At 38.0% G+C, this 27,611-nt stretch overlaps 1 protein-coding gene across 1 annotated transcript; it reads right to left on the reverse strand.

The window, feature by feature from the left end:
- Positions 1-18,458: 18,458 nt before the first annotated feature.
- Atxn7l3b (ataxin 7 like 3B) lies at positions 18,459-19,233 on the reverse strand. The gene has a single exon (XM_085843165.1). The coding sequence runs from the start codon at positions 18,942-18,944 to the stop codon at positions 18,651-18,653; it is 294 nt and encodes a 97-aa protein (XP_085699291.1). The 5' UTR covers positions 18,945-19,233; the 3' UTR covers positions 18,459-18,650.
- Between the last annotated feature and the right edge of the window lie 8,378 nt (positions 19,234-27,611).

Below are 27,611 nucleotides of genomic sequence, written 5' to 3' on the forward strand. Positions count from 1 at the left end.
TCCACCACTGCCCAGCTTCAGAACAGATTTTTATATACATTTCTCATGGATCACTTCTGATTGCCCCTTTGGTCCAAATTGTAGAGTCCTCAAATAAGCATTAAGCCCTTACAATAAAGGAAGCTCCTGTACAATCGATCTAAAGATACACAAACAAAGCTGGTGCTATTGTGCAGAATATATATTGTGGTAGGATATTTCATCCTACCACCAAGAAATTTGCACAATCATGTTCATTGCTGCTCAATTCATAATATCCAGAAACACCTAGATGTCCTTCAAAAGAAGAGTAAAGAAAGTGTGGTGTATTTACACAATCGAATATTATTCAGCCATTAAAAATATGTCATTAGGAAATTTGCAGGCAAACAGATGGAACTAGAAAAGACATTCCTGAGGGTGATATCCCAAAATCAAAAAGACAAATGTGATATGTATTTGCATATATATGGATATTAGTTGTGAAGACAATGATAACCAGGCTACAATCCATAGAGCCACAGAGGGTAGTTATAGAGTAGGGGAGTAAAAGGAAAGGGATAGATTTGGTTAGGAAAGGGAACAAGAACAGATATCTATGAACAGATGAAGGCTGTGTGGAATGGGGGGCTCAAGTGGGGAACAGGAGAGGAGAGAGTGGTGAGAGGGGATATAAGGAGTGACAGCTAAAACTGTAGCATATTTGAGGTCCACAATGGGTACCTAATATAGTAGCAACATCCAAAACTGTATACATACATGGAGATCATCTAAGTGAAACTGTCAAATAATGAGATAGACAGAGTCCCAGCTGGGTATTTCTTGTTAGCAAATGAAGCTTTCCGTAAAAGGATTGGATTACATGTCTAATTGAGTTGTTAGCTGAAGGGACCTTACTGAAATCCCCAAATAACCCAGGCTTTTGCCAAGACCATAGGCTGCTCTCCACAGACAGACAGCAAAGGCCCATTATTGAAGACAACATCTGTACAACTCATTAAAAGTGGAGATGTTGAGATGGTGTTTACATACAGCCTTCACGCCTACATTCCAGCATCTTTATTTACAGAAACTTCCTTTGCATGCTTTTGAAAGAGAAACGTATACACCAGGGCAGCCATGTCCTTATCGGCAATAAAGTCCTGCCTGCAAGATGTGCTGAGCCACTGGTGGCACAAAGCTTGGGGAACAAGTCACCAACAAGTGATTTGATTTAAGGACCACTCCAAGAGATGGAATCCATACCTGACACTGCTTGGGTGACCTAGAACCTGAGATGAGATGGTTCAGGAACCTAGGGTGGAACGTCTAAAAAAATGTAGTGATAAAACTATTCCTAATAATATTCTGCTATACTTATACATCAGTGCCCTGTTCAACCATCCTCAGGGAAGGTTTCTCCTGTAGCAGATGGGAAGAAATTTAAAGACCCACAGCCAGACATTCTGCAGAGAGCGAGAGACCTTAGAACACTCAGCCCTCCATGGTTTATTACAATCAAATCCCTCCAATGAGAGCCCAGTCAACCCCAAAGAAGATGAGGCAGAAAAGGTGTAAGATCAGAGAGGTTGGGGTGGACACGAAGAAATCAAGGCCCTTTAAATCAACCTGAGACAAGCTTATATGAACTCACATAGACTGAGGCAGCCTGCACCTGACCTGCAGGAGTCTCCACCCGGTCCTCTGTGATTGTGGATTCAAATTTTGTGTTTTTATGGGATTCATGAGTATGGGAATAAATTTGTTTCTGATTCTTGTGCCTTCTCTTGTTTTGTTTTGTTTTTAATTTCTATTTATTTGTTTGTTTATTTATTGTCTTGCCCAACTGTATTGTAATAGATTTTGTTTTATCTTATTCTGTTTTATCTTTAAATAGTTAATGAAACGCTCGTAACTTCAGTAAAGGTTAACAGCTGAATTGTCACCTAAATCTGGTGGGAGAGAGGTGAGTTGGTTTTCTCCAGTAGAATGATCCTGGGTATATCTGTGAAAGTATCTTTCATTCATCTGAAGCTGTCATCTTGGGGGCTTACTGTCTCTGTCTGCTAACCTAGGTGTAGAGTCCTGGAAACTTCAACCTCTGCAAAATCTTATCTAGGCTTAGAACGTTTTCAGTCTCTGAGGCTTAGCTGTTGAATATGTCCACACTTTCTGGCTCTTGCTGAACTCTCTCTAGCTGACTCAGCTCAGCTGTTCTGGCTCAAACTCCTCTCCAAGCTGACTGATTCAATGTGGCTTCTCTCTCAGCCTCTGGACTTTTTGCTCTGCTTGGCTTCATACTTACTCTGACAACCTGTTTCCATCTTCTGGTTCCTTCTCATTCTCTGATTCATTCTGTCTCCATCTATGTCTAGCTTGTTCAGTCTTCAACCCGTGTCTCTGAAACTTTCCTCTCAAACCTGCCTCAAACAGGGGTGCTTCCTTCTACAAACTAACTTTACTTTCATGGTTTGGGATTAAATGTGTGTACTAAGGTTTGAGGCACATCATAACTAGAAACAATTCCTCCCTCCACCCACCACCCCAGTAAATAAGACAATCTTGGGGTTCACAGTGTGATAAAACATCTTGCAGCAAGACAGGCCTTACATTCAGGAGTAGTTGACCAACATATACTTGGATTCCATTGTCTGGTATGTGTGTGTGTGTGTGTGTGTGTGTGTGTGTGTGTGTGTGTTTGTCACAGTTTGGTGGTGTTTTGTTTTTTTATTGCTCTCTTTGGATATGGTCTTTATTTTATTTTTCTTGTTTTAAGGGATTTGTTGTGTCTTTTGTTTCTTTTTGGAGAAATAATTTATTTTAAGAATGCATTATAGTTTTGTCAATAACTATAGTTTTATCAATAAATATATAAAACTATGAAATAAGACGATTTTAATGAAACTACATGTCAATCATTTCTGCTAATAAATTTTACATTTTAAAACTTTCAGTGGCCTAAAAAGAAGTACCAAGGATAAGACCATGACTAGTTGATCAGAGAGAAATGTGCTTGTCTTATACTCAAGATGTTCAAGCAAAGATAAGCTGAACTCCCACTGCTCAGTGGCTCTTCTTCATATCCCAGTTATGATATTAACGCAGAAAAAAAGAGTTACAGGTGGTTCAGACTTGACAATTAGGAGTTAATGACGTTATGGCATTTAATTTATTGTATTTGATTTTTCTGTTATGAAAAGTCTGGAAAACTGGGGATCCTGTCACACACTAATATCATTAATAATTACAAAATGAGGTACAATTGCTTCAAATGTTTGATGCCTTTCAATTGTAGTGTTTGTATGAAATAAAAGTAAGGTTAACTCATAGTGTAGACAAACTATATTATCCCAAGAACTTAACCGTAAAAGAGCAACAAATACTCCAAAGTATCCACTTTTCATATAGAATATTGTAGAGCCTAGGGATGGAATATTATAAAGAAATCCAGACTTAAGTTCAGCCAGTTAAATTCATCCTAATTGTTATTTAATCTAAATGAGAACAGTGGTTATACCTCCTATAAAATATATATTTATTTCAATAATATTAGTAGTAGGAACAGAACTCTAAATTGGTATGGGCAAAGATACATAATATATGCAATCTTAAAAATTTAAATTTATAGTTTTTCATTTCTCAAGGACTCTAAGGAAGTACACTGTTATAGTCATTGAAAAATATTATAAAAATATCAGGTTTTTTTATGTTGAATCATGATTAGGGGTTACAACCATGCTTTTTTTTTCTAAGAGAAAATGGTTTTTACTATGCAAGTATGCAGAAATGCACTTGTTTTCTCACTTTTATTCCTCCAAGAAGTAGTTCTTTGAAATTATTATAGAATAAGGAAGTGTCCAAGTGTATTTAAATTTTATTTTTTCTACCAGTGGGAAAAAATGGTAAAAACAAAGTGACAATTCTATGGATGAGCATGCCTATAAAATGGTAAATAATCCACTACACACAGAGCTCAATGTAAAAGCATAAAATTCTGCACATTCAGCACACCATACCTTGGGAATCATTTTTTTTTTAATATTTTGTGAGCATCAAAACTCGCTCTTTATTAAACCCTTTAAAATGCCTTCTATTCTACACAAACTGACCGTATATTATAGAGCGTACTAAAGTAGTGCACCGTCAAGTTCAAGTTCTTTGTATAATGACTTAACCCACTGCAAAAGCCTGCAAATGTTCATTTGTGTTTCCCTGTTCTGTCTTCTTGATCTTACTCTAGTCAAACTGATATCTCCTTCCATGCTATTTAAAATAAAAGAGTGTAGTTCTGTGGCAACACAGGTCACTCCTTTTTTGGTGGAGGGAAGAGCCAGGGAAGGAGACAGTGGCTTCTGTCCGGTTGGAATTTACCTTCATTTTTGGTACAGTCCTTGTTCCGTACCCTCTGGCAAAGGACACATCCAATGGTCTGTAACAGAGGATTCTTTATCTGGCTTGGTGGCTTGGTGCCTGTAATCCTGCACTCAGAAGGCTGAGGTGAAAAGGATTACAGCAAGTTTGAGCTCAGCTCACCGGCAGCACGAGATGCTGTCTCTAAAACAATCAACCGCGCAAAATGAAACAATTAGAAAACAAGAAAAGCAAACCATAGAAATGAGATGGATGCTCCAAAACTGCATCCTGCAAATTTGTTCACCTTATAAATAACTTACCATGATAAACGGACATCACATTCTATCACTTACAGTCCAATCGTGTGGAAGCTGCTATTCTATCTTTATATTAGGAAATAAGTGAGATTTCATAAGCATGTTGTTCCCATGCTGACTGCTTTTAGAATCTAGAATGCAAGAGAGGTTTTATAATTATTTTCCAGAGTTTATTATTTGATATATTATTTGATATATTATTTGAAATAAAGCACAAGACCGTGATATATGATTGAAGATGAAAAATAATTTACTTTCCTGGTGTATGTATGTCTTGCTTTGCCATCTAAGTTGTGGATTTCACTCAAAAGCTACATAAGTCTGGCTTATACATCTAGTGCTGTTCTGATGCCCATCTCAATAAATTCGTTTCTGTACTGTACTTTGGATTCACTGTATTTTATAATCCCTAATCTACAGGAGTGGAGAAAATACATTTATGTATCCAATGCAGTGAAAGTTGAGACTCCTAACTTAGTAAGAGTAAAGTTACAATAGAACTGTATGGAAGTAAAGAAAACATGATTAGAGTTCAAACCTGTGGGATGATGAACACAAAGGAGTTTTAATGGACACCATGTCAGGGTTGCCTTGTAAGTAGCTGGTGGAGCTTCTAGGAGACAGGAAAATGGGAGAACTAAGGTAAAAATGTAGTAACTTACAATTTCACTTGCCCAAGATGAGGAGTGTGGGATGTCTGCCTATAGATCAGGCAGTGACATAATTAAGAAGACTGTGCAGTGTGTTCAAAGTCAAAAACAACAACAACATGTATACACACACACACACACACTATATATATATATATATATGATATATAATAAAACACATTATATTATATATATGTTATATAATATTTATTATATAAAATATATAATATATGTAAGTTTAATATATGTATATACTTTAATGAAGAAAAGAGTATCTCTACAGAATAGGCTTAAGGTAGATAGGATGGAGGGCAGAGCTGTAAAACTGAGGTAGACTGGGAAGAGTTACTTTGTGTGGAGTCAGTAATGTAAGAATGGAGCAGACCCAGTTTATTCTTTAAGAAGTAGAGAGGCAAGTTGGTTTCTGATTTGAGCAACAAGGGCCTGGAATGGTTAGACCCACAGGAGGAAACATGTAGGTAATTTGGGTATGGCTTTCAACCTGGTAAAGATAACACTGGAAAATTAGAAGAAATAAATGTACATAAGACAAACTGGAGAAAGAAATGTAATTTAATGACTAATCGCACAGAGCACAGAACATGAAAAAGGATGAAAAGCTGGAAAGTTTGGACTAAAGCCCTGGCAATAGAATGGAGAAATAATTGCAGTAGGCTGAGTTTTGTATGTAGCTTGTTTAACACAAAAGCATGCTTTCAAGTTCTATCCAAGACGTAATCCATGTCAGCATAGCATTGATTTAGGTGCATGGATGGCGTGCGGGGCTGCGTGCTAGGCAAATGCTTTCTGATTAAGCTGCATCCCTAGCAGCTTCAAGAATATTTTTGTTTTGTTTTGTTTTGTTTTGTTTTGTTTTTATCAACTTGACTTTTGCCTCTAAAGATCTTCCTGGAAAATAACAATAGATCTCCGAATCATACGTTTTAATTTGAGTTTCTACTATATGTCAGTCAAAAGAACAGTGAAAACTTTATTTCTTCAGCAATTAATAACATGGCTTAAATATCTGTATGACATACTGTATGGGCAGAGAGATCTTTCGGCTTCAAAATCATTATTGAAAGTGTGACCTAGATGATAATTACTCAAAAGGAGCAGGTGTAGCTGAGTTTTCATCTCACTTCAGTTAGAATGGCTAATTCAACCAAATATCTCCCAGTGGATGCTGGCAAGTTTGTGGAGAAGGAGGACCTGGAATGCAAACTGGTGTAGTAGACACTCTGGAACTCAGTGTGGAGAACCTCCAAAAAGCTAAAATTCAATCTCCCAAGTAACTCAGCTATACTATATAGTATATACTTTGGCATTTATGCATATGGTTCAACATCATACTTTACACATACTTTTTTGGCATTGTTTACAGTCACCCTATTCATAATAGAAAGAAAATGGAAACATTGCAAGGCCTAGTCTTGGGTTTCTACTTGACTGTCTGGGAACACCTGTGAAAGAAAGTTTTGCTTCGCTCAAGCATTTAAAGTGGGGAAGATCTACTTCTAACCTTGACCTCTGAGGTGGGACGATGACCTTTGATTCAGATCATCTGAGGTGAGAAGCTTCACCTCAAATTTGGGCCACACCCTCGGCTGAAAGCCTACATAAAAGACGTGGAAAAGGAAACTTCCTTTGCCTGCTTGCTCTCACTTTCTCAGCAAGGCTGTTCCTTGGCTGACATTAGAGCCTACTTCTTCAAGACTCTGGCACAGACTGACGACCAGCTGTGACATCCAGCTTCCTAAACTAAAGAGCTACTGAACTCTTGGCCCTCACATTTGGAGATATCCATTGTTGGACTATCTGAACCACAGACTGTAAGCCATTGGTCTGTCTGTTGGTCAGTCTGTCGGTTTGTCAGTCAGTCATCTATCTGTTATCTTTCTGGGATACAGAAGGATATAGTGGTATATTGTGCAACACCAAACCATGACTGAGATAGTAAACACTGAAAGAGGATTTATATAAACTCAAAAGGCACCAAGTTTTCTAAAGTAAGCAAGATTCTTCTATTTTTGGTTGTGAGCCTAGCCTTGGATGGCTGAGCCGTCTCTCTAGCCCAAATGTAAACAAGATTCCTGCAAATTATACTGACCCATTATACTGAAAGTGAAAAGCATACTAGCTTTTCTCCTGAAGTAGAAAATGTAAAATTTGAGAGAAATAACACACTGGATCATAAAGAACATTTCCAGGTGACATTATAAATACTTGTTGAACACAAGACCAAGAAGAAATCACAAAAGCGATTTTACTTCAGGATGAATATTTATCTGTAAGGGGAATATTCAAGAGTCCTACATGAATAGCTTCACACTGCAGAATGGGCTGGTTGCTAAGCAGGACTTGTTCTATAATAATTCACACAGCATAAAGATAAAAAGCTTATGAAGTAAATTACTCTGAGCTCCCTATTTCAGGGCTATCCTAAAATTAAAGCCTGTGTGTGTGTGTGTGTGTGTGTGTGTGTGTGTGTGTGTGTGTGTGTGTGTGTTTGAAGAGGGACGGAGAGAGAGAGAGAAAAGAGGGGTTGCGAGCTGGGGGACCGAGAACTCTTCATCTGACATATGTAACATTAAGCACACACATACAAGAAGTTATGTCAGTCAGAGACTGCATTCTCACTCTCTTGGAATAATCCTTGGAATGATCTTTTTACTTATCATTTCTTCACTTCAAATGTAAAGGGCTCATGTCAGTAAAAGTTTCTCATCTACTGACAATTCCAAGAAATAGCAAACACAAAATGATAGGCAAGGGGAAGACAGATTTTATGTAAAGAGCACATTTGTCAGGTGCTTCTCAGCTATTCGGTATTCCTCAGGGGAGAATTCTTTATTTAGCCCTGAGCCCATTTTTTTAATGGGGTTATTTGATTTTCTGGAGTCCACCTTCTTGAGTTCTTTATATATATTGGATATTAGTCCCCTATCTGATTTAGGATTGGTAAAGCTTCTTTCCCAATCTGTTGGTGGCCTTTTTGTCTTATTGACAGTGTCTTTTGCCTTACAGAAGCTTTGCAATTTTATGCTTTGCATTTGTCTATTCTTGATCTTACAGCACAAGCCATTGCTGTTCTATTCAGGAATTTTTTCCCCTGTGCCCATATCTTCAAGGCTTTCCCCCACTTTCTCCTCTATAAGTTTCAGTATCTCTTGGTTTTATGTGAAGTTCCTTGATCCACTTAGATTTGACCTTAGTACAAGGAGATAAGAATGGATCTATTTGTGTTCTTCTACATGATAACCGCCAGTTGTGCCAGCACCATTTGTGGAAAATGCTGTCTTTTTTCTACTGGATGGTTTTAGCTCCCTTGTCAAAGATCAAGTGACCATAGGTGTGTGGGTTCATGTCCGGGTCTTCAATTATATTCCATTGGTCTACTTGTCTGTCGCTATACCAGTACCATGCAGTTTTTATCACAATTGCTCTGTAGTAAAGCTTTAGGTCAGGCATGGTGATTCCACCAGAGGTTCTTTTATCATTGAGAAGAGTTTGCAAATCAAAACAACCCTGAGATTCCACCTCACATCAGTCAGAATGGCTAAGATCAAAAATTCAGGTGACAACAGATGCTGGCGAGGATGTGGAGAAAGAGGAACACTCCTTCATTGTTGGTGGGATTGCAAGCTTGTACAACCACTCTGGAAATCAGTCTGGCGGTTCCTCAGAAAATTGGACATAGTACTATCTGAGGATACCGCAATACCTCTCCTGGGCATATATCCAGAAGATGTTTCAACTGGTAATAAAGACACATGCTCCACTATGTTCATAGCAACCTTATTTATAATAGCCAGAAGCTGGAAAGAACCCAGATGTCCTTCAACAGAAGAATGTATAAAAAAATGTGGTTCATTTATTTATACAATGGAGTACTACTCTGCTATTAAAAAGAATGAATTTATGAAATTCCTAGGCAAATGGATGGACCTGGAGGGTATCATCCTGAATGAGGTAACCCAATCACAAAAGAACTCACATGATATGTACTCACTGAGAAGTAGATATTAACCCAGGAACTTAGAATACCCAAGTTACAAGTTGCAAAACACATGAAACTCAAGAAGAATGAAGATCAAAGTGTTGTCACTTTGCTCCTTCTTAGCATTGGGAACAAACACCCATGGAAGGAGTTACAGAGACAAAGTTTGGAGCTGAGACGAAAGGATGGACCATCTAGAGATTTCCGTACCTGGGGATCCATCCCATAATCAGCCTCCAAACACAGAGACCATCGCATACACCAGCAAGGTTTTGCTGAAAGGACCCTGATATAGCTGTCTCTTGTGAAGCGATGCCAGTGCCTGGTAAACACAGAAGTGGATGCTCACAGTCAGCTATTGGATGGAACACAGGGCCCCCAATGGAGGAGCTAGAGAAAGTACTCAAGGAGCTAAAGGGCTCTGCAACCCTATAGGTGGAACAACAATATGAACCAACCAGTACCCCCAGAGCTCGTGTCTCTAGCTGCATATGTAGCAGAAGTTGGGAAGAGAGGCCCCTTGGTATTGCAAACTTTATATGCTCCAGTAAAGGGGAATGCCAGGGCCAAGTATGGGAGTGGGTAGGTAGGTGAGTGGGGGGGGGGTATGGGGGACTTTTGGGATAGCATTTGAAATGTAAATGAAGTAAATACCTAATAAAAAAAAATAAAAAAGAACACATTTGTCTGAATGAAATTAGAAATCATGATCCTAACCTTTAAACTCTGTCTCTGTCTCTCTCTTTCTCCAGATCAAACACCTCCCCCTTATCTCCACTCACCTCTTAAAACCTTACTGAGTTGTTCATCTACTCACTGGTTCTCAACCTTCCTAAATGTTGAGACCCTTTAATACAATTCTTCACGTTGTAACCCCCAACCATAAAATTATTTTTGTTGCTGCTTCATAAATATAATTTTGCTGTTATGAATTATAATATAAACATCTATATGCAGGATATCTAACATATAATCACCAATGGGGTCATGACCCATAAGTTGAGAATCACTGATTTACACTGACAACTCTATCCTAACCCCTTCTCCAGTTCTCAGCATAACTGTCTTAGCAAGCTCTTCATTTACCGATGTTACCTTCCACTTCCCTTAGGCTAAAACGTATTCAGCAGGTCTAAGAGTGAAATATAGTGCTACCTCCATTATTTTAAACACGATGTTTATATTCATTAAAAATAATCTTTATAGTCACTAATCAATACAAGGTCAAGGATTAGGAGACATATTTTGATTATAAGGTTCAAGAAGTTTCTTTTTCTTATGTTGGACGCTGTCTTGCTTATGGAATCCATTCTGGAATTTTTGTTACTGCTGTAAATTCAGCCAGTACCTCATCTCCTCAATTATTGCTTAAATAGTTTTTATTTCCCCAAGTCTATATTTTTCTTTTTCCTCCTTTGCTATAGTCACTTCTTGTTTTTCTTCCATGACTTTTATAAACTTCCAAAAAACCATGGCATACCTCTGGGTTCTAATTTCAAGTTATCTGTGGAAAATTAAAGATTTAAAAGATAATTTAAAAATTATCTTTTTGTAACTGGTAATCTCTGGATTTTAAATATGCAAAGAGAAGATATAACATTATCTCCAGCATTGTATAATGAAAAAAAAACAAAACAAAACAAATAGTATCAGGATGTTCAACCTTAGATTTTAAGGGACCACAAACCTAACAATAGAAGCTGAAATTGTTTAATTTTCAAACAAGAAATTTAAAGGTTGGAGACATCATTAAGTGCCTTCAACAATATGGGTCAAACATTAAAAACAAAAACCTCTTATTTACAGTGTTAGAAGTATCAGAAAATAGTCAAGCCAGTATTTAAGTACAATGCCTAGTTTGCTGCCTCCTTGTGTAGGAATAAGGTGACAACAGACTTTCTTCCCCTCCTTTGGTAAGATCATACCCTTCAATTTTGACGAACTTACTATTATTATGTGTTACTTAAAACAGCCATCACTTATGATCTGACAGTTCCCTGCTTAAATGAGTGACTAGGTTACGCCCACCCAAATACTGCACATATTTGAAGCCAATGGATTTGATATTTTAATTAATTTGTAAATTTCCTTCACAACAGTATTTAAACTCAGGTTGGGCTTGAATAATCAGGGTGTCAGGAGTAGTGAAAAGCAAACTGCTCTCCACTCAACTTTGTATGCTCATGGCCAGCAACATTTTGAAATACCTATGATCTGTACTTAGCATCAACTGCACTTGCAGCGTTACTTTTCCATGTTTATATTGGTAATTTCTCTTTGACTGAGTTCCTCTGGTTGTGTATCCATGGACTTTATAGAGTAGGAGCCATGCCCCCATGTCTGTGGTCAGCCATTATTTCATCAAAGCCATTTCTACTCCCACTGTTAGTAGTTCCCTCCCTCCCTCTCTCCTTCCTCCCCTCGCTCTTTCCTTTTCTTCCTGTTTCAATCTTTCTTTTCAAAGTTTCTCCTTTTCCTCCCTCCCTTCCCCTACACACTTCTTTATCTGCTACTACAGTATGTAGGTTTATCATTGGGAGACAAGACATAAAAACATGTTACTGTTCTGTGACATCTGTCTCTTTTTAATTTGTCCCTTCTTTTATCAGTTTGATTAAACTGTTTTCTCCGTTATTTTTATTTACATTTCTCTTGTCTAGAAGTTCTATTCCTTTTGTATTCAATACTATGTCAGTATGCTCTTTTCAGTTTCTATTCAATTTTGTGTGTATATATTGTGTTGTGTGCGGTATATGCACCTGCTAGTGTAGGGATGTGCGGTAGGGGTTGATATTGGGTGTCTTTCCTTGACTGTTCTCCATTTTATTGTTGGAGATCACAGGTGCCACTATACCTCACTTTTTGTGAGGTTACTGGAGATCTGAGCTTAGGTACACACACTGGCCAGAAAGAACTGAAGTAATGGGTATTATCTCCCTGGTGCTTTCTTCTTCATGTTACAATTCAGTTATTCATTGAAGGTTTTTCATTTATAGCAATTTTATTCTGAACCCAGTAATATTCACAAGAAAGTGATCCTAGTTCAGTAGCATGAGGTGAAATAATTAACTACAGAAAACAATCCTTTAAGTAAATGATTAGGTATAAGGGTACAGATGAAATTCCTAATGAAATGAATATTTGTTACGAGTTCATGTTTAGTGAGACTACTGAGGGACAGAATCAGGTGACACAAAGGACAACTGTTAATACACACTTAACTTCAGTAGAAGGAAAGGGAAAGGAACAACAATGTTGTGAGATTTCATTTATTTCACCCTGGGATGTCATTTTTTCTGTTTCTCATCTCTTCTCTCTGAAGACAGGGAGGAACACGTCTACTTATCTACTTCACTGCATCATGCCTGCCCAGCCTTTCCACATGGATGTAGGTATTTCAACAGGGTCTATTACGCCATTTTCAAAATGGTGTCTACATTTTTTATAGTGCAATTTCTTGTTTGTTTTTCACTTGTCTCTTGGACTTTGTATTGCAAGCTGAATGTGGCAGTATGCACCTGAATTTTTTGTGGTGAAGACAGGAAGGCCTTTGCTGTACACTTGCTGTGGTTTAAATCTGTTCCATATGACTGAGAATGATTATCCTTTTATTCATTTCCGCTAAATCTCTGCCCCCCACCACTCTTTTCTCTCCCTTCTTTGTATTCTCTTGCTCTCAACATTCCTCCTCCAACTTTATAAGCCATAATGCCTATTAGCTCTAGCCCACTTCTGCTAAAACCTTTATCTCATCAATGAGACTTTCTAGGTTACCTCATTTAATGTTTTCCAGCTCTACCCATTTCTATGCCAATTTCATATTTTTCTTCAATAAACTTACAGTTCTTATAACAAATTTATCTTGATGTATACATAGCTCAAAAAATTCCACTCCGCAGCATATTTTCCTTCTCCACTTATCTGTTGATGGGCATGTAGTATTTCATTTCCTCCCTACTGTGAAAAGCGTAGTAATATACTGTGTGAGCATCTCTGTAGTAGGACTTGGCATCCAGTGGGAATGCGCTCATATGGTCATCGCCATTTTAGTCTATCACGTTGAATAACATAAACTGCTGTGCCATTTGATTCTAGGTTACATTTTTCTGAACTTAACTTTTCATATCCTTTTGGTCATGTACTCTGGACATTTGTAAATTTTATAATTATAATATTTATAATTATTTCTACAAAATACCTGTCTCTTAAAAGGACAGCAAACCTATGATATCAGGTAGTTTGCTTATTTCTGATTTCACGAACAAGTTTTGATTTTAAATCTAATATTTATTTTGTTACCTTTAAATATTTCTCCCTATACATTTATACAGCTGTCCTGCATTAAAAAAAAGTTACTTTTCTACACTAAGTTGTTAATGTGCAGATAAAATTTATAATTATAATGAGATTCTGTTATAGCTTATGGTTAATACTATTCCCTTATAACAGCTGACCAGAATGACAACAGTATGAGATTCTGAAATAGTCATAATATGTGAAATATTTGTTAAATGTGAATTAAAATCTGTTACATGGTTATCTATTCTTACACACCACTGTCACATAAATCTTAACCTAGAGTGACTGAAATCATTATACAGTTAAGGCTGCCTTTGAACTCCTGATAATCAAACTTCATTTCTCCTTCAGAAGCTAAGTTACAGCCAAGACTACCATGCCTGGCTTCAATCAACTTTGACAAGTTGTATTTTAAACATTTATTTTCATTCTCAAATTCACTATCATAAAGTTATTAAGAATCATGCTTTCTTTTCTTTCTTTTTTTAACTACAGTTTTAGAAACTTAATTTTTTACTAAATTATTTCAGCCAATGAGTGCTGGCTTAAGAGTCACACTATTTGCATTTTAAGTTTGTTTCTGTCACATCTAATGACTTCAGGATTTAGTCTTGGTAATAACTTTCAGGTGCCAGCAAGATGCACGCCATTTTCAGTTCTAAAATCAATTTTAACAATTCTTTTTTTTTTTTTTTTAAGCACACATATTTCCAATGAGGTTCACATAGAACTAGAACTGTTTTAAAATTGGGGAAACAACTGGAACTAAATTCCAAGGCTTTTCAGTTTTCTGTACCATATATTTTCAATGATTACATCTTATTACTATTCTCCTCCAAAGTTCTATCAAGAACATGTATCTGTTGAACTATGAATGACACACTTTTTCCAGCACAGTAAACTTTTAAAGTATTATATCCCAAGGTAAGCTGAGAGCTGACACTATGTTAAACTTTTCAGCGTTGTTTAATTGTTGGTTGTTTCACAGTGTTTAAAAGCAGGTAGACACCAGCTCTTCATTTGTTAAATGAACAGAGACTGACAACTCAGGTTCAGAGGGCAGTTATCATTAATGCCTGCAGAGCAAGTTTTCCTGAATCCTTACTTCAAATAACTTGAAATTACTAAATCCAGCAGAGCTATGAACTATTTGATATCCTTTCTAACAATAAAGATACTACCTATAGAACATAGTTGGTCTTTATGTGATTTTAGAAAACAAAGGACTAACTATATTAAATCTAATTCTACAAAATAGGATGTCTGCATCAGATAATTTAAATAAAATCTTATGGTAGATTCCCATATAGATTTCATTTAATAGAAATTTAAGGAAAATCGAGATTTTTAGGATTTTGCATAGTAAACTTGTCACATGCTCTTTAACAGAGCCTTCCCATTTTCTTTTAAAACAATTTCTCAACAAATATGACTGTAGGTCTTAGGTGGCCAATTGCATTTAATTACAACTCATGATCATGGAAGAGAAGGCTATTTGGAGTATTCAACTAGAAGTTTCCTACTCTGGTCCCGTTCCCATGACTTCTGACTTGTCTACTTCCCACCTTGAACTATCTAATGAATTAGAACTAGAACATGGTGACTTTGGACAGAACTAAATTTTATGTACAATTCCTAGGAAATGCTCAAACTGTAGATTACAATTAAGAGATGTTATTCAAAAGCAAATAAAAACCCTAAAGGAGTGGGACAAACTAAGGGACAGTAGGTAGAAGCATTTTCTGCTACTTATCATTTGTCAAGTTAGTTTGAAGATGATGTATATACTAAAACAAATTCTATACAAGTTAAACTACCACAATGCACCATTATTAGTAGCCCGGACTATATTTATTTTACTGTCTTCTTACCTCATATGAAAAAGGGAAGTTTATGTATTTTTTTTCTTTCATTCAATAGACAGCTAAATTTGAAGGATTATATGAGAAATAAAAGCTAGACAGAGTTCCTCTATGGATTTTGATGTAACTCCCATTCAAGTACCTAGATTCAAGAGTGGTAAAATATTTTGCTATGCCAACAACCCCTGGGAAACATGCCATTAAGAAAATGAGTCAAAATATTTTTTTAAATTTTATTATCATTTAGCAATGGGAAAATGCAATTTATTTACACCAGCAGCCATATGGGCAGGGGGAACACAAGAGTTAATTAGCTATTTGTGTAGGACGGATTACTTATTAAAAAATAAGAATCTCCAAAACAAAGGACAGTGGTGAATTTCAAACTACCCTCCCCCAATGATCCCAGCATGCGGTAATGCCAGGTAGTGGCCCCTGGGCATGCGATGGTGGGAACTAATTTACTGAAGAAAAAACCACAAACCACAGAAAATGTAAAGAACCCCTTTCCCCCTATACATACACTCAGATACATAATAGGATTACTGGTTGGTCAATACAATGAACAGAAGAGGAAGGATAGAATTCTGTTGTTACAGGAGGGGAGGGGAAGGGGAGGGCTCCTAACCACTGTCAACTATATGCTGGAGAACATTTGCTCCCAAAAAAGTAGTTTGTTCCCTCAGGGCAATAATAGCTGGACTGAACCCACCTTTTATCTACACAGAGTGGGGAGCTACGGCCCTAATGAAAATGTTGGAGACAGAAAAAAGCAATTAACAAGAAGGGAAGTAATATGAGCAAACCCATTACCCCAAACTACCACCCACATCTTTATGTTCTAACCAGAAAAGGCAAGAAAACTAAAGTCACATTTGAGCTCCCTATCTGAAGGCAAGAGTGAGTGGGCCATGGCCTTTCTCCCTTTCATGTTTCCCAAGTACTTTATATAAGCAGGAATTTCACACTGCTTTTTTGTTTTTCCACAATTCATTGGAGGTTTTTAAAGAACTCATGTAGCAAGGTATCTTTTAAGTATTTTTTAGCTCCTGCCAAGGTTTTACTCACGTTCTCAAAATTCTTGGACTAAGGATCCAAACTTTAACTAGGCCCCAACCCTGAGTTGCAAAACTCTGAGAAGGCAACAACAGACAGTCTCAAGGCTCAAGCACTATAGTTGCCTCAACTCTTGAGTACAGTAATCCAAATTAGTCCACACACTTCAAATAGCTCCTGGGAGAAGGAAGATACATACACAATAGGATTAGAAATGTGGAGCAGAACCAACTCCTTCCTTGTGTATGCCAGCATTCCTGGCTCTGCAGTAAGTCCTAAGAGGCCGTATCCAAGTAGCAATGGGAAGAAAGAACTCATGACAGGCAGGGAGATATGCTAGCAAGGCAGCTTTATATAAGAGAAACACTTAGACATGACACTGCCTTGTAAATTTAAAAAAGATCTTTTTGTTTTTGTTATTTTCCCATTCCAATCCAAACAGTGGGAGCCATGAGAGATTCTCCTCTAAGGCTTCCATAAAAACAGGTAAAACAAAACAACATAAAAATTTAAAGTTAGAAAACAAAAACGACAACAAAAGGAAAAAGGAAACTTGTGTAGGTTTCGGAGGAGCAGCACTGGAAGATGAGCTGAAATTGGTCGAGAGAAAACCTAGTGTGGCAAGCAGCACCTGGAATCATGAGCTGCACCAGAGAGGCAGTGGAGCAGTGACAGGAACATGGCCAAGCCAGACAGATGAGGCTGGACCCTTTACTGGGGCACAGAATGAGGTAAGAAAACATTTCAAATAAAGCAGCACCTTTCTTTTCTGCTCACCTCAGGACTCCCACCCCTCATAACCCCCCATTTAGGGACTGAAACAGACCAGTTTTGATATGCCACTCACTTCCCCTTTACTTCTAACCCTGCCTCCAACTTTCCATCAAGAAATATACAGCCCCTGCTGGAAGGAGGTTCTGAGGACCAAGTGATGAACTGCTGTTTGTGAGGGCAGAGAAGGTGGAAACAGTCTTAATTAGCACAGCAGAGGTCTGACTGCCCAGTTGAAGAAGGGATTCTGCAACCATACCAGGTAAACCAGGCCTGTTTCAGGGCTCTTAGCATTAAACTCATTCACATTATTGAAGGCAGATGGAAAAAAGTTCCCTCCTGGCTCAATTTTTAAACAGCCTCCTGCTCCGCCATGATGTCCTCCTGTAGGTCAGTGGTACCACTGGAGGACAGCGACCTGTCATAATGATCAAGTCAGACCCATGGGCTGGTTACATCACCAGTAACTCAAAAGTAGGAAAAGACCACCAAACTTATGTCCGCAGTATGTAATTCAAGACATGAGTCTTCCAATTGGACATGATGTGCAGTCGAGGAGGTACACTTCATCCTCATAGCATCAAAGGAAAATCTTGAGCTGTTTGTAAACCACCTTGTCCTTTGCCAAACCTTTGTCACTCAGTGGGATGGAAAGACAGGTCTTCTGATGAGCCAAAGTCGAGGCCTTGTCCCCACAAAATGCTGGGCCTTTGGAAAACAGGTGATTTGGAACTTCTTGTAGACAAGGGCACAAGGGCTTCCCACCAAATTCAAACGGGAATATTAATATTTTTAGTATTTAAGTCTCACACCTGACTTCTATTTGTTATCAAAGAGGCCCAGCTGGAGGCTTAGAAATCAGAGGAGCAGTCCACTGAAGCTGACTGATCAGGGCCTGACCATCAACACCATCTAAAACTTCGCAGGAGGCCCATGACATCAGGCAGATGCAGAATCTGAGAAACAAATAGAATTGTATAGGCTGGGTACACAGCAGCTCACCTGTGTACCGAGGACAGTTCAGGGTCCTTGCACATCCACGTGTATTTTATACAGCTCAAAATACAGCACACGACGCCTCTGGACCTTCTTCTGCCCAGGATTTCAGAGCTGGCATGGGAGACCCTTTCAAATGGACCGGGATTCCTAAATTCTCCTCTTTGGGTGTTTTGTTCGTTTTACATCTTCTCGGTTTTTGTTTTTTTTTTTTTTGTTTTTGTATTTTAATGCTAAGATCTTGAAGGGGGTAAATGGGACTTTTGTTTGCTTTTTCTTTATTTGTTGATTTATTTTTTTCTCTCCAACTTAGCTTATTCCTCCAAAGCCACGGGGACCAGTCTCTATTATTGTCCTGGTCACTGTGTCGCCCTCTCTCCGGTGGTGACTACTGGAATTCTGGAGGTGAACGCTGCAGCTCCGTCTGGGGCCCGTCCCCGGGATCCCCAGGAAGGGAGCAGAGCGGGAGGCGGCACGCGCCTTTGTCCTCCACTGGCTGGATGCCGAAATCCTTCACGCTCCCAGTGTCTGCAAACTCCAGGTAGAAGTAGCCACACTTGACCGCCCGATGCACCTCAAAGCAGAAGCCCAGGCAGGAATCCTCTATCAGGTCTACATAGATCTCCTGGGCGATGGCCTCCAGCTTGTTAGTATCCAGGTTGGCCAACGAAATCTCCTCCATCTTAACCCGCAAGCGACCGTGCGGAGGGCGCTGGCTTTACTCACGGCACACTCGGGCTCCGCTAGGCCTGCAAGGCCTCTCCGGGCCTCGTCCTCCGGGGCGGCAACGGCGACAACAGCGGCGTCCGCGGCGACAGCAACCGCTGCTCCGGAGCCCCAACGCTCGCTCGGCTGCGACGATCACCCACGTTCGGGATTCTGAGCTGCACCCGAGCCCGGCTCGCCGCGAAAACCGTCTCGGCGCCTCACCCAGCCGTTCGGGCCTCTTCCTCTCGCGGACGGTCTGGGCCCGCCCCCCCACTTCCGCCCGGTGCTGCGCCTGCGCACTGGCTCCGCGCGGAGGCTGGGCTCGGGCTCGGACTCTGGCGCAATTCGTTGGCCTGGGAGCTCTGTTGGTCTGTGCAAGACAACTGGCATTCGTGCCTGTCTCTTTTTCTCTCTCCCGGTTCATAAAATGTTATCGACGATGCTATGGTATTTTGTTTAGGGATTTAAACGTTCGCTAATGCGTTCACCTGTGTTTCAATGATTTCTTACGTAAAAGGAGGAATAATAATTACTTGTCCAGTTGTGTAATCAATCGAATAATGATTTCAGGCATGTTTATCCACATACGACTGAAAATTTGACGTACAGGATTGGCTTGCAGTTATTTACAGTACTGCCGCAGTTGTCATTTAAATCCACTAGATGGTGCAAGGAAACAAATTGCCCTATAGTTTATCTTTGAGGCTTTCTTTGAATGGAAACAACTAGAATCCTGACACTAAAGGCATAATTCAAATATATTGATCAAATAAACCTAAGGCATTTATCTCACTTATAAGACCATTAAGTCAGCGTGACTGTAAAGAAATGATTATATACGTCTCCAAATGTGCTACAAGATAAAAATGATGTGTGCTTTGTTTGGGGGAGGCAGAGAGAAGGAGGGGGAAGATTTTCCTAAAGTTACACTGCTTTCATTGTGAGAACTGGAACTGTCCCACCAAATCCTCTGCAGCCAGCTCCTAACGACTTTTCTCATTTGACTCAAGCAAGTTCTTATTCTGTCACTGATAAGACACTCTACTAACCACAATGGATCAGAAGATGCTAGCTAGCTATTCCTAAAAAGATTAGTTGTGAATTTAAACATAAGGAAATCACTGTATTCTTTCTTTACTCTTTTCTTTTTTCTTTTTTGTTCATTATTTGATCTTCCTCTGCAACTGCTTTACTTTTGCAATTTATCAGAAAGAACTGTGGCTAAGGAAAAATTCAAATCCTCACTTATAGCTTTCTTATGCAAGATTTCCAAATTACAGAAAAGCATCAGATGATCATATTTTCCTCAGTACAGAATTACCTTACACTGATTGATTTAGAGTGCAAACTATTTGTAAACAATTGTATTTTCTAGTTGTCTATTTAATTAATTTAGATCTCACAAATTGGCAGATACAAATCATTTAGCTTATGCTACTTAATTTTTGTCTGCCCAGAGTTCTTTTTTTAAAATTTAAGACAGAACTTTTTTTTTTAAATTGGACATTTGTATAATCTAGATGTTCTAGATTCCAAAAAATTAACATATTGACACAATGTGGGATCTGGACATACAATAAATCATGTAATGTTTAAGAGTACATGTTGCTGAATCAGACTGCCTCCTACAGTAGATGCCTATGCAAATCTTGTATTGGGATCTGTTTCCTTGACATTTCAGGAATAGGTGTCATCACACAGTTTTGTAGTGAGACACATGGCAATGCGTATAAGAATTTTCACATGGTGCCTGCATGATGTATACAGCGGTACAGACTGCCTAGTTAGGTGAGGAAAATACAGTTAGGACTTCAAACATCTTTGCTTTAAACTCTTTCCTCTTCAAACTAAGTGTAAAACTCTACTTTCCAGGTCTAGTACAAATTCAGAGACATTTGTGAAGTTTAGACTTTTTTCTGCAGGCCTTGGTTTGGGACTGACTGTCTAGCTTCATGTCTAGCATGCTTTGACATTTTCTGGTGCTAGCACATTTATTGCCAAACAAAAGTTCTTATTAACAGACAACTGTCCTTTGTCATTATCGATGTATAATTTGTTCACGCCAGGTCATCGAAGAGTCTTTGTTCCCTTAATTTGACAAAACAAATAGGAGATTGTTTTTCTTAATCTTATACTGTGGGAGTTGGAAACTGCCTTGTATTTATCTAAAACATTTAGTACAGTTCAATAAAAATTATTTCAAAGTATATGTGCTTTTATGTTCATAGAAATTCAAATAATGGGATTAGAGTCATTTTGAATATTCTTTTATCATTTAATTCTATTTACTCTGACTAAACAGTATTGTTTTGAAAATCTGTATTCTAACTCCCATTTTGTCTTCTATTTGTATCATTAAATTGTCTTAATTTGAATTGAAATATACTGGAGATTTCATTTATTTTTCTCAAAAATAAATGAGAAAATTATTGGTGATCTTAATGGAGTGTTGAATGTACTATATTTATCAATATTTAGTTCATTTTCTAAGTGCAATGCAGATAATATGGAGTACTTCTTCATAAGTGGCTTTAAAGTATATGCATTAAAATACGTAGTGCGCCAAAGGTATACCATCATTTGTCAACCATCTTTGATTTTTTTCTCCCCATTAAACAATGTGTGCAATGGGAGAAGCCACTCTTTCAAAGAGGAAAACATTTGCATTCTTATATTAACATATTTTAATAGGCATAGCCATATATTTGATACTTACCTGGCAGATAGCATGATTGAGAAGACGTTTTCAGGGTGGGAGCTCATCACTGTACTTGGGATGTATTGGCACCTTTGGCTTCCCTAAATGGGAGAAACCAACAGCATAATCTGTAGTGGTAGGAACTGTTCTTGTGGTCTGCTCTGTAAATTAAACAAGAAAACACATATATTTTGGGTATGTCACTTTTGTGTTCACAGAAAATAGAGACAAATGAGGCAGCAGAATGCATCCCGAAGTCAACTCATCCAGTTGCCAGTCATGTTCTAGAGTTATTTGTCAGAGAACATGTTTGTATGTGCAGGTTTATGCTTTAAAACTGTAATGAGATTGTGCATTTCTTCAGGGTTTCATGTCAGTCTTGAAAATCAAATAACTACTGAAACATTTTTAATTGTTTAATTTACACTCTAAATGTTGCCCTCCTTCCCAGTCCCCCCTCCAAGAGTTCTTCACCCCCGTCCCCTTTGCCTCTGAGCAGGTACTCCCCTCCTACCCCAACAGCCTCCTCCCCCCACACCCATGTACCCCCATCTCATACCTCTTCCACTGAGACCAGACAAGGTAGTCCTCTGCTACATAGGTGCAAGGGGCCATGAACTAGTCCATGCATGCTCTTTGGTTGATGGCTTAGTCTCTGGGAACTGCCAGGGGACAGAGAGGTTTAGTTGATACTGTTGATCTTCCTATGCGGTTGCCACCCACTTCAGCTCCTTCAGTTCTCCTCCTAACTCTTCCTTAGGGAGATCTTCCTGATCTCTGTCTTTGGTTGTAAGTATCTGCATTTGTCTCAGCCAGCTGCTGGTAGAGTCTCTCAGAGGACAGTCATGCTAGGCTCCTGTCTGCAAGCACAACATGGCATCATTAATAAGTGTCAGGGTTTAACTTGGGGAGGTATACAAGGAAGCACAGAATTTTATGCTTCCTGATTGGATTTAAGGATCGGCACCAAAAACATAATATAGAAACTTAGTTTTCTAGAAAAATCTAGAAATTACTTATGTTTTGGCAATCAGAATGTGCCAACTGTTAATAGAAACCTAAAAAAAATCCATATATTTTCAAATATATACCTGCATTGAAATAGTAAAAAATAGTTTCTGCACATTAACCTTTTACCCAGATCTATATGTTGACAATTATCGCACTTTTGATCTATTTATTTTCCTTTAAAGTTTCTTTTCCAGAAGCAAGTCTGAATTAGTGTGTACTGCACAATCTAACAGTAAGTTGCAAACAGGTTTTATCATTTCTAAGTCTTTCATTGCTCAGATACTTTAATAAAAATGCATTCTTTCACATTATCACCATACAATGATCACACTTTAAGAAATTCAGATGGAGTCTAGTATCATTGTATAACATTTGATCCATTTGAATCAGTTGTCTTATGTCTTTTATGCAGTTACTTTTGTATTTGGCCCAGGATCCTATATTCTTATATCATGGCTATTTCAAATTTTGAAACAATTGGATAACACAGAAATTCTGAAGGTAAGAATATTAATTCAAAATGAAATACATTCAATTTTAACATAATTTGGTATTCTAGGTTGAAGACAAACTATATCCCATAAGCTTATGTTTTTGAGCCTTAAGTCCACAGCTAGTTGAGGGCTGTTTGGAAAGGTTATAGAAGCTTTAAGGGGTGTCCTCTTAAAGGGTGATTGATAAAGTGTGTCATTATTGGTGGAACTTAGGGCTTTATATTCAGCTCCCACTTCCTGGTCACTTGCTGCACCCTAACTGTGAGTGCAATGGAATCAGTAGGCTTTCTGTGTCTGCCATCATGCCTTGTCTGTCTTGAAGGACTAAATCCTGGAACCGTAAACTAACTTAAACCTTTCCTTCCTTCGGTTGCTTTTATCAGGGTTTTTAGTTTTATTTTTTATTACAATAGGACATATAATTAATACAGCAGTGCCATCTGAAAATGAAGGTGGTTGTGAAGAAAGGTATCTATTCAGAAGCTTTATAGAGCTAATAACAGTCAGGGTTCCCCTTACACATAAAAACTCTCTGCAATGCCTATCAAATCAATGTCTAGGTGACAGTTTATTGATTCCCTTCCCTTCCCTGATCACCCACGTCCTTTAATAGATCTTGATCTTGCTAACCTTACTTTATCCAAATGCACTGGTGTTTGGAAACATAACCCTAGAGATTAGGAAAGAATATTATCATGACAGCAAAACTATTTTCCAGGCCAGTCTAGTTTAGTAAATCATATCTATAGATTGACAGTGTTTCTCAGAGTAAACAAAATGGAATGGGATATTTGGGCAGAAATCTCTCTGAAAAAGATTGAGGGTATAAGATTTACACATATCCAACTTAATAGAAAATACAGAAAACGAAAATGATGCTTTCATTTTGGATAAGAAAACTAAAGTTAGAGATGCCAAGAGGATTGTTCAATCTGTGTGTGGAAAAATTAATATCAACTACTAATTCTTCTGACTTATAGTCTAATTTCTTTCTTGGTACAGAATTCCTTCCCTAATGTCTGTTTTCTTAGCAGCAGGAAGTTTAGTGATGGTTAAATGTATTTTTTAAAAAAACTAGAATAATTTATAATATATTAATCATACTAGCAATATAGAGTGTACTGGTTAATGAAAACTACATGCTTTTATGGACTTGGTATGATGTTATATTAATTTTGCTATTTTGAAAAAATATAATATTTCAAATTAGGAATTAAAAAATTCAAACTTGAAATTAATTCAATCCAAAAGAGAATCACACACCTATTTAGAAATGCATCACATATTCATTTATAATCTTTTTTCTTTCTTTGTTTCTTTCTTTCTCTCTCTTTCTTTTCCTTCTTCCTTCCTTCCTTCCTTCCTTCCTTCCTTCCTTCCTTCCTTCCTTCCTTCCTTCCTTCCTTCTCCTCCTCTTCTCTTCTCCTTCTCTTCCTCTCCTCCTCCTCTCTTCTCCTTCTCTTCCTCTCCTCCTCCTCCTCCTTCTTCTCCTTCTTCTTCTTCTTCTTCTTCTTCTTCTTCTCTCTCTCTCTCTCTCTCTCAATCTCTCTCTCTCTCCCCCCCCCTCTTATTTTGACACATTCTTGCTCTGTAATCCAGGCTGTCTTCAATCTTCAGATCTCTCTGCCTCATACTCTTAAGTATTAGGATTATAGTGGTATACCACCAACCATATCTACCTTAAATGTGGCAACATTTTTGACAACTTTTCAACCAAGTCAGATTTCAACTGTTTGAAATAAAATCAGAATTATTTCTATGTCCTTTCCCACAGTGCTTTGCTTCTCTGTTAGGAAGACAGACAGATCGCTGTAATTAACTGAACGTATATTGTTGTAATTTGACTAATGCTTATTGTGTTTGTTTCTGTTTCTCTTCCCCCGTGAAGAGCTATTTTCTTAAGTCAAGCTGTGAAACTGATGGGTGGTATGCTTTTATTTCTTGTATTCCACAGATCGTCATCTGGCATATGTCTCCAAGGAAGAGATTGATTTTCTTGGAAAAAAGTGGTAAATGGGAAATTAAGAGAAACTTAGTGTTCTAACATGAGAGTAGCTCAGAACTGGTTGTGAGTTAATTACTAATATTTTCCAATTTAATAATTCTGATTTATCGAGTTAAATTTTACAACATTGTTTATGCTTTCCTTCCATTTGTGGTGAGTCTGGTCTTTGCTTTCCACAATTTTGCTATGATATTCATAGGGACCATTAATTTCTTTCTACTCTCTCTATTTCTTTAACTACCCTTTTAATTTATCCTACCCCAAACATATCATAGTATATATATATACTTCACTCATATGAAGAACATTTTAATGAAAAGTCGCAAGGTGAAAAAGAAAAAAAAATACAAAATATATGGTTCAAAGAGTAAAAGGGCACCAAGAAGTGTAATAGTGCTAAACCCTGTATTCAAGGAAATAAACAGATTACGGGAGTAGTGACTTTGGGGCCAGATCCCACCCAGCTAAGCTTAGCTCCAGGCATGGTAGTACAAGCTTTTAATCCTAGGAGATAGAGGCAAGCAGGTCTCTGAGTTCAAAGTCAGTCTACAGAGCAAGTTCCAGGACAGCCACGCATATTCGAACCACCACACAAGTTGGAGTAGGTGTGTCCTTGTAGAAAGTGTGTCACTTACAGGGTGGTGTTTGAGACTCTTCTCCTAGCTAAATAGAAGCTACATGGATGTAGTCTGTATTAGTTAGGGTTTTCATTGCTGTGAAGAAACACTATGAACAAGGCAACTCCTATAAAGGGCAACATTTAATTGGGGCTGGCTTACAGGTTCTGAGGTTCAGTCCATTATCCAGGCACATGATGGTGGAGAAGCAGAGAGCTCTACATCTTGTTCTAAAGGCAGACAGGAGAAGACTAACTCTTCTGCACTGGGCAGAGCTTCAAAGCCCACCCACACAGTGACATACTTTCTCTAACAAGGCCATTCCTACTCCAACAAGGTCACACCTGCTAATAGAGCCGCTTCCTGGACCAAGCATATTCAAACCACCACATCTCCTAATAGTGCCAGTCCCTGGGCCAAGCATATTCAAACCACCATGTTCTACTTCCTGGAGGGCATAGGTTTGTTCAAGCCCTTGAGTGTATGGGGGTGTACCTAGCCATAGCATGGTGGATAATTCTAACTTCAAAAGTCCCATAGTCTATATCAGTCTAAACAATGTTAAAAGTCCAAAGTTCAAAGTCTCTTCTTAGATTTGTCTTATCACTTAACTGTAATCCATTATAAAAATCAATATCAAAAAAGCAGATCACTTACTTCTAGCATCACAAAATATACATTACCATTCCAAAACTTCATAGTGAAGAAATACAGACCAAAGCAAGATCAAAACCAGGGCGGGCCAACTCCAAACTCAGCATCTTCATGTCTGATGTTAAAGATCTCTTCAGATATCCAACTTCTTTCATCTTTGTTGACTGCAACATAATTCTTTGGCTAACCCCACTTCCTGTTAGCAGCTTTACTCATTAGGTCACACTTCCTAACAGTGCCACTCCCTGGGCCAAGCTTATTCAAACCACCACAGTTTGCCTGTTTTGTTGCCTAGAATACTGTACCATTTTTGAAAAAAAAAAGTGAAAGAGACACCATTCACATAGCTTGCTATTGGCTTTCAATTAATATAATTTGATGTTTTACATTAAAAAAAAATTCAATGGCATACAAAAATGTCAATAATTTTAGAATTATCAGTGAATCAAAAGACCAATTAAAGCCGGGCGTGGTGGCGCACACCTTTAATCCCAGCACTCGGGAGGCAGAGGCAGGCGGATTTCTGAGTTCGAGGCCAGCCTGGTCTACAAAGTGAGTGCCAGGACAGCCAGGGCTACACAGAGAAACCCTGTCTCGAAAAAACAAAAACAAAAACAAAACAAAAAAAAAAAAAAAGACCAATTAAAAGGATTAGGTAACACAAGTTGAATAATAATGGTAAAGTAAGTTTTACAATAAAATCTCATCAATGAATTTTCAGAGGAAAATATCCATATAAATTTTCTCAAACTATAAATGAATAATATATTCCCAAGGACAGTGGTGCCATCACAATTTTGTTGCTTGACTAAATGAGAATTTATGTAGTGATGCACAGGCCCTCTACTGCACTACTTTAGTAAAGGGAAATGTGACAATATATATTTAATTTATATTTTGTCAAATTAACTTGTTTATAGAAGGACTTTAATAATTAAACGTATGTTTACTTTCAAGTTTCCAATGTGGGCTGGCTTTCAGATATTTATTCCTACTTCTGTCAATCTGTCAATTTGAGAAAATTATTAAATATAAACTCCATTAGTTTTATATGTATAAACTTAGAGGGCAAATGATAGTGGTGATTTCCTTGATTTATTTATGTACTAAGTATTAATGAAAAGGAAGAACATATAGGAGTTATGCATTCAGGCAAGGTAGA

The sequence above is a fragment of the Mus caroli genome, unplaced genomic scaffold, assembly GCF_978045245.1.
Source record: "Mus caroli unplaced genomic scaffold, Mus_caroli_1 scaffold_9, whole genome shotgun sequence".
Classification (NCBI taxonomy): Eukaryota; Metazoa; Chordata; class Mammalia; order Rodentia; family Muridae; genus Mus; species Mus caroli.